Raw genomic sequence first — 14273 nt, 5'->3', positions numbered from 1 at the left:
AAATGCATCACAAACTGCTTGAGAAAGCTGTTCTACTATGATAATTGGTGATGAAAATTAAATTATGTTCAATAAGATGAACTTGTGTTTACTTCCGCATTAGCTAAGGGATGATTTCCGTTTAGGTGGTACTTGAGACTGGAAGAGCTCCTACAGTACATTTACATTTAGTCATTTAATAGACGCTTTTATCCAAAGCGATTTACAAAGAGTGAGGGAGCAACAAGCGATATGTCATACAGGAGCCATAATACATTAGATCTCAATACAAAGTTACTGGTTTCAACTAAAGCTAGACCACTACCTGTTGAGAGAAAGTGTTTTTTTTAAACCAATTCCGCATTGCACAATGTGCAAACAACCTTAGTCTTGTCGATGTTTCTATTGGGAAGCTTCTTAAAAATTTATATTCCCTGAAGCAAACCCGGCAGCTTCATAGCATGTTAGCACGTCACGTTTGATGCGGTAATTTCACAGTAACGTTATGTTGTGTTCAGACCAAACGCGAATGGCGCCTCAAGCGCGAGTGATTTATATGTTAATGAAAAGAGCCAATAGACCTACTTGCTGCGTTAATCGCGCGAATGAAGCCCTGGTTATGAGATGATGAGGCTGCTTCTGCTTCCGCGAATGACGCGAATCACGCGAGTTGAAAAATCTCGTTCTCGCCGCGTACAGTGCAGTTAAGCTGGTATACATCCGCACTAAACTATCAAGGTGAAAGTCATCATAGCTTGCGTAGTATAGACCCAGCTCCCAACCCAACTTTGAGAATAGATTAACGGCGACATTTTTTTTAACGCGCGATAATAGTCTCACTGCGTTAACGGCGTTAACGCCGTTAACGGCCCAGCACTAGAGATAACCTATGGTAATGTCTAATTAGGATAATTAATCCTAGTTTTGGTAGTGCTATTCTACCCTGTTCATTTCTTATAATCCCTTCCTTGTCAGGAGTGCAAACACTTTTGCTCCAATGCTCTAGTCTCCCTGTGTTGGTTGACTTTGCAGGATTTCGATGTCAATGTCAGGTACATTCGTTATGTGCACTGTCATTGTTACCTGTGTTTCATCTTTCTGATGAAATGGTGATTTAATCTGAGTTTGAGCTGCTGCCTTTGCTGCTTCATCAGCCCTTCTGTTGCCTATAGCCTGTTCATCCTCCCCTGAAGCATGACCCTTGACCTTCACTATGGCCACTTCGAACGGGAGCTGAACTGCTTCAGTCAACTGTCCTATCAGATTGGCATGTGCTATTGCATGTTTCCATCAGCAGTTGTGAAACTTCGTGCTTCCCACATTTTTGCATAATGGTTAAGAACATTCCACGCATACTTGGAGTCAGTGAAAATTGTTACTCTCTTTCCTGTCATCAGGTCACAGCCCCGTATTAATGCTATCAACTCTGCTGCTTGAGCCGAATTGTAGTCTAGAGCAAAAGCTTCTTTTACCTCTCCTGACTCGGAAACCACAGCATAGCCACAAAGGTAGACACTGTCAGAGGGCTTTGGACAAGACCCATCAACATAAATATGTTCTCCCCCCTCTAGGGGCGTATCCAACAGATCGACCCTAGAAGAATAAGAGGTAGTCAGTTCAAAGATGCAATCATGTTCAACATTAAAATCTGCCATGTCTACCATACACAAAAGACTCAGCAAAGCTGGATTAATGTTTGCTGTTGGTTGAATGCTAAGATTCTTCGTTGCCAACAGGGTAGCCTCATAACCTGAGCGTCTTTGCACTGTCATGTGTTGTGTTTGTATGTTGTGTAAAATTGCTCCTACCTGATGGGATGCATATAATGTTAAAGGGTGTGACAGCACAGTTTTCTCAACCATCTGTACAATCAGATCAGCTGCAGCCACAGCAAGAAGACATGGCGGCATACCTGTGACTATGTTATCTAACTTCTTAGACAGATATGGAACTGGTCTATATGTTGAGCCATGCTGTTGCAACAGGACCCCTAAGGCGGCACCCACTGTCTCCCTAACGTGCAAGTGAAAAGGCTTTGTGTAGTCCGGCAGGCCTAGTGCTGGTGCGGTTGTGATTGCTGCTTTCAAGGCATTGAAATGTTCATCTGCTTCCGCAGTCCACTCCAATGGTGTGTTTGGCGGAGCTTTGTGATCGATCAAGCCCCTCAGGTGCCTATCGTGAATTGAGCGGTCAGGTATCCACTGTCTACAATAGTTAATGGGTCCCAGAAGGCTTTGTAGCTCCTGCACTGTTCGTGGGGACTTAACCTTTCTGATCAGCTGAACCCTGTCTGTTGATATAGCTCTGAGGCCCTGCATCAGCACATGTCCCAAATAGGTCACCTTAGTTCTGACCCATTGCAGTTTTTCTTTTGAGGCTTTGAAACCTGTTTCAGCAAGTACATTGCAAACTATCACAGATGCTTTTTCACAGTCCTCTTCCGTCTCCCCCGACACGAGGATGTCATCTGCAAACTGTAGAACACAAACTGATGAAGAAAGATCAGTCCTTTTGGCCAAAGTTTTGTGCACTTCTGCAGAAAAGACAGCGGGTGAGTCTGCGTAGCCCTGTGCAAGGCGTTTCCATGAGTATTGCTGTCCCTTAAATGTAAAAGCTAACAAAGGCTGAGTATCTCGGTGTACAGGTACAGAGAAAAAAGCTGCACACAAATCAATTACTGTAAAACACTTGTGCGAATGTGGCACTGAATTCATAACAGTCAAAACATCAGGCACAATTGGTGCGAGTGGTATGATTAACTGATTGACTGCTCTCAAATCTTGAGTTAATCTCCAAGTTTTCCCATCAGCTTTAACAACCGGATTAATTGGTGTTTTATATGGTGAATGTGTTTGTTCCAGGACACCCTGCTTGACAAAATTTTCAATCAAAGGCGTAATACCTATTTCCTTATCTTTAGACAAAGGGTATTGTTTAATGTGGACAGGTTTGTTTGTTTTAAGTTTAGCCCTGTAAGGTTCTATGTCAATGAAACCAGTGTCATCCTTGAACTGAGACCATAACAAAGGGTTAATCATGGAGTCTACCCGTGTAGACATGCTGCCACCGGAGGCAGGTGCTTGTGAACCGCTTGGCTGTCCACCTGTTGGCAAAGGATCGACGGATGCCTGTAAACTAGACAGAAAATAAAAAACAACCTTGTGATCAGTAAACTTAATGTCCATGCCTAATTTATGCATCATATCAAGACCTAAAAGATTTAGTGGAGCATCTGGAATAATTGTGAACTTGTGAAAAAATGTTTGAATACCCTCAGCCTTAACCTCTACCGGAGGTGTAACAGCACAGGCAATGTCAGTTCCGGAAATTCCCACAGAGTGAATTATTTGATTAGTTATGGGCCCCTCATAACTGTTAGAAGTCATAGACGAAGCATCTGCACCTGTATCAAGCAGAAATGTTTGAGGCTGCCCATTTACCATAAGGGAAAAATAAGGCAGATCTTCTCCATTATTCGAGAATGTTAGGGTCATACATAAATCAGAACTGACATCACTCTGCGGGCACCGCTATGCTTGGTTTGAGTGCCACTGGGTTGGGTATGATGGACCAGTGTTCTCATTTCTGTTCTGTGGTGCGCTCTGTTGTGTGTGTGTGTTTCCAGAAATAGGCTGGTGTGACACAAACTTGTGCAGCTGTCTACACTCTCGTTTGTAGTGGCCCCTTTTGCCGCAATGAAAGCATATTATTTCTGACTTCCTCCATTGGCTAGGGTTTGGTTGCTTCTGATCTACAGAAGTTCGCTCATTGTTCCCCTTTTCTGCATAGCCTGTAAACATAGCATTCTCAATTTTAACTGTGAACCCTCCAGAGGCATCTAGTTCCCTAATTCTTTTTCCAAGTGCCTCAAGTGTCAAGTCATGCAAGTTTGAAGTAGTGATCCTGATTAATTGTGCTCGTTTGGCATCATGTTATTTAACATAGTGTTAACAAACAAAGGCTTTGTCATTATTTAATGGCAATTTAGAATCTTCAATCCATGCTTTCTTGAAACGCAAAAAGAATTGGGCGGCTGATTCTTTCGCTGCCTGTTTAGTGCCTGCTGCAAATGATAAATCCTGCTGGCTTCCAAAACGTTCATCCAGAAACATTCTCAACTGTTTAAAAAATGCTTCAACATTTGCAGACGATTCCCAAAATAACTCATGTGGGCTGTAGTAGAGTAGCCAGGGCGAGACCGTGGTACGAGTCCGGTGAGTAATTGTGAATTAGCGCCAGCTGTGCGCACACCGGCCTCGAATCACGTAGGAGATGGGAGCATATAAAAGGAACGAGCGACCGGACCGTCGAAGAGAGAGGACCGGGCCCGAACTTGTTTTACGTTTGTATTTATATTTATATTTGTTGTTTATGTTATTTCGCCGGCGGTCGTCCGTGAGGGGCCGCCGGCTGTTATTATTTATATTAAAATTTTGTGTTTAATGTCTGCCGGTTCCCGCCTCCTTCCTTCCATTTTATTGAGCTTTGTTACATGGGCTTGCAGCCATACCGCTGTTGGTGAGTTTATCATTGTCAATTGATAGCGGGGGACATATTTCGATCAACATTTCTTCTGTTACATCTTTCTCGAGCGTTCTTAACAATACCGCTCTGAAATCGCTACCTGTAAAATGCAAATATTTCGTATGAGTTTGCAAGATCGACACATATTTCCCGCTTCCTGTGGAGAAGGCAAGCTTTTACAAATTGCTTCCATGTCAGACATTCTTATCGGTCAAACATTTACCGTATTACCAGCTCTCACCCAAACCATTGAATTTTGAGGTTTTGCACTTGAGTGAATATTGAGGTTTTGCACTTGAGTCTGGTTTATCATCTATCAATTGTTTCAGTGTTTTATTAGGCGGTTTAATATCGACTGTTTGTTTTTGCCTTTAGTGTTAAGTTTTGCGGAAACTGTAGTGTTTGTCGTCAGTGAGGGTGCAGAGGGAGAAATGTGGTTTTGGCAAGGGACAGAGTAAGCAGGTGGCATTTCTTTTGGCCACCGAATTTGGTTTGCGACATACGCAACAATTTTGGGTTTTTCGGGACCCTGGTCCCAAACCTTTTTCATGTATCCCACATTGGGTCTCCCCAACCCTTTTTTACGAGGCCCTTTGCCAAAGTAAATGAACCGTCCCTCGGATAGGGAATATCAATTTGGGGTTTCATTCCCTCTGACCATCCTGCGAGATTGCTAACATACGGATCTGTATAAAATCCTTGATTATTTCTGTACATAAATGCAACTGGCGTTTCGCCCAGCAGTGGCCTTGAAACAGAACTCCCCATCTTACACTGACAAAATAACAGCAATAAAAACAATACAGACAAAACAAAACAGAGAAAACCCTTGTGTTCAATCGACTGACAGTTTCACCGATATTGCATGTATTGTATTGTGATCATTGGTGGTATTAAATTCACCGTCTTCTTCCTGATAACAATATTCCAATATACCATGCAGTAACAGTGATATCAATAATATATTTCCCCAATTTAATAAAATCTTCGAAGAAATGAATCTTTTTCAGAATAAACTCTAGTAAATTTGTTTGATGTTTATTCTGAGTAACAAAGCCTTTTTGCTCGGAGTAGTCAGCTGACACCGTGATCCCAAGTTACAGTGTGATCAGTACTGCATTACCATTCATATTCGTGCGTTAATAATTATTTAATTAATTACTGCTGCCAGCTGCGCTGTCACAACAATGGGAAGTCAAATCCCACTAACATGAATTGAAAAACCCTATTTCGTCTGTACGAAATATTAATTCCACAATAATCCTACAGGGCAAGCGTTAGATTTCTATAAGTCAAAAAGAACTGTATAGAAACACACTTACCCCTTTTAATGTAGGTCTGTGCCCGATCGTCAGGTGTGCTTGCCTCAGGTATGCTTTGGTCTCTTGGTTCTAAGAGAGGTGTCTTCCCCTCTATCCCGGACGAGCCCCCAACTGTACGATTATTACTTTTTGTCCCCCTATCTAAGTTTGATTATTCTAAGGTTGAAGAGTCGAGTCGATGGAACACACAGATTTGTAGGCCTGGAGACCAAGTTTGACACAGACACAGAGTGCAGTTCAATCAGAGTCCAAAGTTTATTGAAAATAGTTCCTATATTTATATTCATAAAAGAGGAAGTAAATATGTCATTGAAACTATTAATATTATTCACGTGGTTAGTTATTTGTTCTTAGAGCCCCTTATAAGTTCATTGGATGTTCCTCATTAGTACATTTGCTTTAGGAACTCCTTATAAGTGCTTTAGGAACTCCTTATAAGTACATTAGTATTTTTAGTAGAAGGCAGCACGATGTTCAGAACATTCTGTTAACTTGGTGCATATAAGGCAGCATGAGTCTGCATATTCTGTTAACTAGGTCAGCACTTGACCTTGAGTAACGTTAGACATAATGCATGTACAATCATCATTGAAATACATTTCAAATAATGTGTGTGGGACACAGGCAAAACCCAAATTCTCACAATAATACATAGAAGATATAGCCTGAGGGAGCAGCTCTTTATACAAACAGGAATTATATATGCAGTCTTAGAAAAAATAAAACAAATGTAAATAAAATAAATTAAAATTTAAGGGAATTACAACATGACATAAGGGGAGAATTCTGTTATTGTTCAGCTATTAACCTCAGTTGGGAAGTATTTTAGGGCATCATATATTTTTTGTGCTTTAGGACCTTTCAACATTTTTAAAGACTTCAAATACAGTTTAAATTCATTTAAAAAAAAATGATTTCACAACTCTACATTTGTGGATGAAGAATTTAGCTAGACATACAATTGTATTATTACAGAGCTCATCACCCTTGTTTTGCAATATCAATCCAAATGGTATATCGTCCCTGGAGAAAGAGGTTGGGAATGAAGACATCTGTTGCTTTTCCCATTTATATATATCACACCAAAATGTCTGTATCACATTAAATGAAAAAAACACATGGTCCGTAGTTTCAACATAATTTTCACAGAATGTACATGTATTGTCATCTATACCAAAGCGAAGATTCAGTAAAATTTTAGATGGGTAAATATTGTTCATTACTTTGAAGTGTCTTTCTTTCACTTTAGGAGGAATAGGGAGTGTTAGATACATTGTTCTTAGTTAAGTGATTGAGTCTTTATCAAATTTTTGTAAGATGTTATTTTTATTTTGGCTTTTAGGGTAAAGATAATCAGTAAAACATTTTCTAATAAAGTCGTTTGTGCATTTTTTATCCAGAACAAAGATCCCTTGAATTGATAGTGGGGCCAATTGTGGTTGTATCTTATAGTATGCTGTAATGTTTCTTGTTAGAAGGACAAAACCTTGGGGTAGTGCTTTATGTAATTTAGAAAAGTCTGATTTTGAGGGTTTGAAATTGTTTGATGCAAAATTGTTCATAATTGAAGAAATGACCGTTGGTATCCATCAAGTCAGCCATGGACCAAATGTTTCTCCCATACCAATCCTCAAAGAACAGAGATCGGTTGCGGTGCAAAATATATCTGTCTTTCCAGAGTACATATGTATGGGGTGAGAAGCTATGTACGTATAACATTTTCCAATACAAGAGTATTTGTTTGTGAAACTCTGACAAAGATATGGGTAATTTGTTAATATTAAAGTCCGCTCGAAGAAGAAATTCTAATCCTCCGATTTTCTTGAATAAGGCCTTCGGAATACAATACCGAAAGGAGTTGTTTTGTTTGATCCAAGATTTTAACCATTTATTTTTAAGGTTCCATTAAGGCAGTCAAAATCAATTACTTCTCCTCCATCCTTTGTGTCTTTAACCATATTGCTTTTATTCATATAATGTGGTCTGTTTCTCCAAATGAAGTTTAGGTTGATTTGGTTGATAGATTTAATCAATTTGTTTGGAATGGCATTGGAATAGGCTGGGTAAATACATCTTGATAAACATTCCATCTTAGTTAGGTAAATTCGACCTAGTATTGATAAGTCTCTCTGTAGCCAAATATTTAGTCCTGATTTGCATTCTTTAATTTTATTTTCTACATTCAGAAGTTGGCTTTGTTTATGGTCCTTGGAAAGGTAAATGCCCAGGTATTTGATTTCTGATTTAATAGGGATATTACAGATGTTTTTCAGTGAAGTGTCATGTACAGCTAGCAATTCACATTTTTTTAAGTTTAATGTTAGACCTGAGGCTTTTGATAAATTTTCAATTTTGTCAATAGTTGTTGAAATTTGGTTTCTATCTTTTAAGAATATTGTTGTATCATCCGCTAGTTGGCTAATTATTATGTCTGTGCCAAGTACATTAATTTTTTTAATATCATTACAGTTTTTAATATAGATTGCTAGCATTTCTGCGGCTAAGATAAACAGGTATGGTGAGATGGGGCAACCTTGAGGAATACCCACATTAATCTTGAAGCTTGGGGTGGTACCACTAGGTAATAGGACACAGCTACTAATATCTCGATATAAACCATAATAAAAAACCATTCCCTAAATTTGATTCCAAGTCCAAAGTGTTTGAACACCGAAAGAATAAATGGATGCTCCACGGAGTCAAATGCTTTATAGAAGTCTAGAAAGAGAAGGAAACCACCATCCTCTATTTGGCTTCTATACTCAATAATGTCCATGACCAATCTTATATTATTATGGATTGATCTTCCTTTTAAGAACCCGGACTGTGTAGCAGATAGACCCTTCTTCAATAGACCTTTTTCCACTTCCGGGTTTTTGACTTTCGACGCAGGGTAAACGATGTTCTGGTTACAGCAGTATGCAAGTCTGACAACAGTGTCTGGATTAAATGTCTTTGTAAAACTAATATAAACAAGCTCAATTCCTTATTACCGCCTGTTTAAAGTTAATATCTTCATTTAAAAACACATCTCAGCTGAGAGGGGGCTCTAGTACTAATCTTTTGTACTGTTTACGGGACAGCAACCTGAGACAGACCGTTCTGATTTTAACTACTGAACTGCATATAATAAATCCAGTGATGATGTTCTCTGTCTCATTTGATTCTTTATGTCTGTCTGGTTTGGTTCTGCATTATATCGATAAAAGAAATGTTACAGTAATGTCAGTGCATTGTGCTGGAAAGAAAAAACCCAATCCCTTGCTTCAGACTTGCATCAAACTTTCTGTTTCAGAAAATGCCAGTGCTTCTGACATTATCTGAAATATTTTAATAATATAAAATATCCAATAACAAACGTTTAACTCACGGTTCCATTGGACCATTGCCATGCATTATGTATGCGTGTTTTATTATGTATGCATTAGTTATTGTTATAGGGGAGTAAATATTTTTTTATGTAGCTTACACAGTATATTAAAATAAGCGGAAGACCAAGATTATTCAGAAACAATTGAATCTTATGTGTAGTATTGAAAGTGACCCAATAAAAGATTGGAGAAGGACAAACAATACAGCTGTTTATGGTAAGCATTTTTTAATAAGGTTTAATTTATTAATATTGGTTACAGCGCAATGTAATACTTTTTATTTCTTAACGTTGATTAATTTTAAAGTTCTACATTAATTACGTTTTTACAATTTAAGTTTCAACATTTTACATTATTTGGTATAATAAATGAACAAAGAATCGTATTTTAATTTTAAGTCACACGATCATGATTAAATAACACGCAAGCTAGGGTGTAAGAACTTAAAACACTTAAGTTCACAAAACAGATAGATGTACAGATATAAATTGTTATCTTAAATATAGATTAAAGTCACAAAACAAGACAGTGCAGATAAACGTAAGTAGCTTTAAATGACACAAGCGCATTCTATTACAATGGGATTTAATCTGTAGGGGAAGTTGCTTTACAATGAGGTGACATAGTTTCCGATTCATGAGAAAAAGGCTTATGGTCTACTACATAGATACACATAGATAATGTGGTTTTGTACAATTTTAATGAATGTAAATTCAATTAATCTGTTAAGTAATGTGAATGTAAAAAGTGATACTTGCCCTTTAAGGTGGCTCTCGTTATAACATGCTCCCCAGCAGAGCGAGGGAGAGTTAAATTGCCAATTTTGTGGAAGCTTTATAGATCTGAATTTGTGGAGATCCCTGCTGATAAGACTGTGTTTTCCCACTGAGTATTTGTGATATCGTGATTAAACACAGATGTGGTGAGTTATGTTTATTTTTTGGGTGTTATTGTTGAAGTTGACACAATTACTAATCTGATAAATAATCAAAAGAGTCTAAAGTTATGTGATGTAATGCACTGATTCCTAATTAGCTTCTGCATTAATTTAAATGTGTCCATGGGTTAATATGTGTTATAGTGCTTACTATGCTTTGTGTGAACTTTTTATTTGACATTTATCTGGTCATGTTGTCAACAATGTGCTGTAAGGGCATTACATTTTAGTTTAAGGAAGTTTTGCTGTAATGAGATTGCTGTCCTCTAAGCATTATTCTAAGTTTCTGAACTGAAGTTTGGGTTTATGTGGAAAACTGCTGTGAATGGAAAGTTCTGTAAACTATTCGATTGGTGATCTTGTGAACATTTCTATTTCCGGTTGTCCCCTCCGTTGTTGGCAATTATTTTTTTAATGTTTCAAATAGTAAAGAGCCAGCTGGTATAAAAAACAAAGACACTTTGACTCTTTCTTTGCTCAAGCTTTTATTTACATTACTCTCAGGCTCCACAGTCGAACCTTGCTGGTCCAACTAACATTTATACTTACACTTATTGTGAAAATATTAAAATACTCACCTATGGTGTAAATACGTGCTCCATAATGGAACTTTTTCCCCACGGCACAAGCGGTTATAACGTTTTTGTGGCCGTTCCCATCTGGGCTCTCCTGTTTTTGCCAATCCTTAGGACAACATCATGTTGACCCTGGGAAAGATTTAAATCAACCAATCAGATTTCAGAAATAAATTTACAAGTTTAATCTTCCAACCAGGATTAGGTGCTTCTAGACCATTGCATATAATCCATATATCCTTTGTTTTACTTCCTCGTCTCAACGGCTATTGTGGCCCATGGTTACCCAGCGACGACTGACACCAGTAGAGTGCAAAGTCCAGGCGCTTTGCAAAAAAAGAACGCACTGCAGCTTCCGTTTTCTGCATGGTTTTAGGCCTAAAGATGACATGTTAAAAATAACGCTTATCATTTTTTTTTATAAAACTGAGTGTCAACTCCTGTCAAAGTGCACAACAAAAACACTAAAGATCTCGAAATACCCTGAGAAATGACTCCTTCATAGGCAAATGGAGGTCAAACACCTTAGTAATGATATTTTCTTTATACACAAAAAATGCTGGGTTATTCTTCCTACCTAAATTCTGGGTTGAGCCTTTTGGGGTGTTTAGTTGGGTTGTTTTTAGGCCTTCGAAAGTTTTTTTAGGTAGTTTTGTGTAACCTAGTCCTGCATACTGAAGGTCTGTAACATATCGCTGCTTTCTTTTGCCAAGCCCTCCCCAAGAGGCCATATGACTGACAGGTAAAGCAACCAATCAGGTTTCTTTTTGTGCCGTTTTACGTTTAGAGGCGCGGAAATGTCCCCACAACAACAGACCGGCGTGCAACAAGTCAATCATAGAAAAAACAGCATTGAAAATCAAAGACGACGGAGAACAAGCAGTAAGTGAGTCATTTGCTCACGAACGTTGCAAAAGTGTATAATAACAATGCCGCATCAGTTTTCAATAGCACCTCTTAGCAAAACACCGAGTAAATCGGTAGAAAAACGTATGTAGACTTTGTTAACAAACCTTCAAAGAGTCTTAAACTAACAAAACAGAGATTATTTCATGAACACAACCCCTCATACAAAGCGGAAGTTAGTGTTGTGCTGGAGGAGTTTGTTTGCAAACTTTATGACACAAGTTTTGCGATCTGCACGTCTTGCCGAGGTGTACTAATTAAGTACAGTAGTGCTTCTAAAGAAGTTGTAGGACTGAAATTGCATATCAATGACATGTGCAGAAAGACTAGGCAGAAACGATGCGTACCATCAACGCCAACACAACAGCAAAAGAAGAGACTATGCCTACCTCAAGCTCAAAACCAAATAACCTGAATGCTGTGTCCCCTGCCGAGGGCATTTCTTTTTTGAAAGGAAAACGAGTTAGCATTTTTCAAACAGATACGGTATACTTTTTTTCTAAAAAATAATGGTTTATAAATGTTTTTTTTTTGGTTTAATTTGTTTATTCTAAACTCCCGAATCTTTTCGATCAGAAAAAAAATATTAGCTTGTGCATGCACTATTAATTGTTGTTATATGTGTAATAAAGAAATAAAGATACCGTGCTGACATATGTGTTTGTGTTTGTAAAATATAATGTATTTGACAGACATGTGTTTAGAATATGGTATATGAAAATGAACAAGAGGATGGCTAACCACACATTGATCCACTCAAGACAATTTTTTTTTATTTTATAAATTGCATTGTGCAAAAAGTTCAAAGTGCATGTGAATAAATACAGACACAATCAGGTAAGGAAATGTTTCAGCACATTGCTATCTTCAGTGCTCACTTAGCAATCAACATTCACCCTTATTAAGTCAACAATTAAAGACAATCAGCTGGATTCAATTATCTCAGGTGAACCTCAATAGAATGTGGTATATAAATTAAAAATATTTAAAAACTACAAATAGTTTAAATTAACATTGTTATAAGATCAACCCAACTTGATGGGTCAGTTTAGCCCAACGCGTGTTCTGTCCTATATTTACACAGGCACAGTGCTAAAAACAACCCAATTTATAATGGATGTATAACGTTTTTCTTTCCTCTGTAATATATATATATTTTTTGTTTAAAGCTATAGCTGTCATCTTTGGGCTTCTTTACCTTTATGGACGGTACCGGTACTTCCATGGCTATGCAGAATCGACTCAGGGAAGGTAGTGGATTTGACATTCTTATTGAGTTAAGTCTGTATTTGCAAAATTGAGTTTCTCACATATCATGTTTGTGTTCTGGCAGACTGGGGCCTCTGTACTTTAGTGCAAAGGTGCAGTGGGTGCTGATAGCTCTGGCTGGGCTGGGGATCACTTGCACCATGATCCAAGTCTACCTTTAATCATGATGTGGGACTTGCTAAAACACACACAGAAATTAATACTTAATTTCTTCTTGAAGCGGAAGACAGAGAATGCGACACCATTGATGGTCTACCTAAAAAGGAAAGAATAAAATAGAAAAATTCTGTGTTAGCAAGACTAGGTATATTATTATTATATTATTAATTTATGTTTATTATGAGTTGTTACATTTAGGTACATTATGCTTATAACTGGTTGGTGTTACTATATTAATATTATTACATGTATTTATAATTAAGATTTAAAATGTTAAATTTGATGCTCAAAGGTCAGATGGTTAAGTAATCTGATGTGAATGTTTTATTATTTCTTTTGCCAATACCATGTGACGCTACTACACATCTGCAATTAATTTTTAACTCTCTTAAAATTGAACAAAATATTGTCTTCTCTAGATTACATAAATTCTTAATTTTCCTTTGTGTAAACGTTTTCTCTGATTAAAAAATTGTTGACCCAATGCATTTTGTTTTTAGTGAATCTGTTAATAAAAACTTGTAGCTGGTGACATCTCTAGATTTATTTAGGTAAAGGAATGTTAACCAAGCATTAGCTTGGAACAAGGCTTAGGTATTGTCAGCTGTGATTCCTAACATAAAAACTGCATTTGTCGGATTGGTGACTTAAACTCTTAAAGTGACCAGTTCCTTATTTAAGTTTCTTTAGTAAGATGTCACCCTAATATCAGTACTGTTCTTACAATGTTTCAATTAAAGCCCTGACAGGTCTCTCTTATTATTATTACATAATTTTTTTATATTATTTCTAGTGGTGGGCATAGATTAATTTTTTTAATCTAGATTAATTCCAAGATTAATCTAGATTAATTCCAAGATTAATCCAGATTAATCTAGATTAAAATGGCTCATTTGAATTCTGCCGAAGGCATTCAGAATATGTGTGCTACCCAAATAATGACTAAAAGTAAGTCTTTGAGAACGGGTTTCTCAAGCCAGGTGGCGCTAGACCAGGGGCTCATCTCCTGTTTCCAAAATGCATCACAAACTGCTTGAGAAAGCTGTTCTACTATGATAATTGGTGATGAAAATTAAATTATGTTCAATAAGATGAACTTGTGTTTACTTCCGCATTAGCTAAGGGATGATTTGCGTTTAGGTGGTACTTGAGACTGGAAGAGCTCCTACAGTACATTTACATTTACATTTAGCAGACGCTTTTATCCAAAGCGACTTACAAAGAGTGAGGG

The 14273-nt window shown here is 37.6% G+C and overlaps 1 protein-coding gene across 1 annotated transcript in view; it reads left to right on the top strand.

Annotated features, from left to right (window-relative positions):
* The window catches only part of ltc4s (leukotriene C4 synthase), a 54919-nt gene extending 41251 nt beyond the window's left edge, over positions 1-13668 (top strand). Inside the window, exons 4-5 of the mRNA XM_056769957.1 lie at positions 12784-12865; positions 12948-13668. Coding sequence (XP_056625935.1) covers positions 12784-12865; positions 12948-13044 — 179 coding nt within the window. The 3' untranslated portion in view covers positions 13045-13668. The remainder of the gene's footprint in view (positions 1-12783; positions 12866-12947) is intronic.
* Positions 13669-14273: the final 605 nt, after the last annotated feature.

The sequence above is a fragment of the Triplophysa dalaica genome, chromosome 16, assembly GCF_015846415.1.
Source record: "Triplophysa dalaica isolate WHDGS20190420 chromosome 16, ASM1584641v1, whole genome shotgun sequence".
Classification (NCBI taxonomy): Eukaryota; Metazoa; Chordata; class Actinopteri; order Cypriniformes; family Nemacheilidae; genus Triplophysa; species Triplophysa dalaica.
The sequence above is the reverse complement of the archived record's forward strand: the minus strand, read 5'-3'. Positions and strand labels throughout refer to the sequence as shown.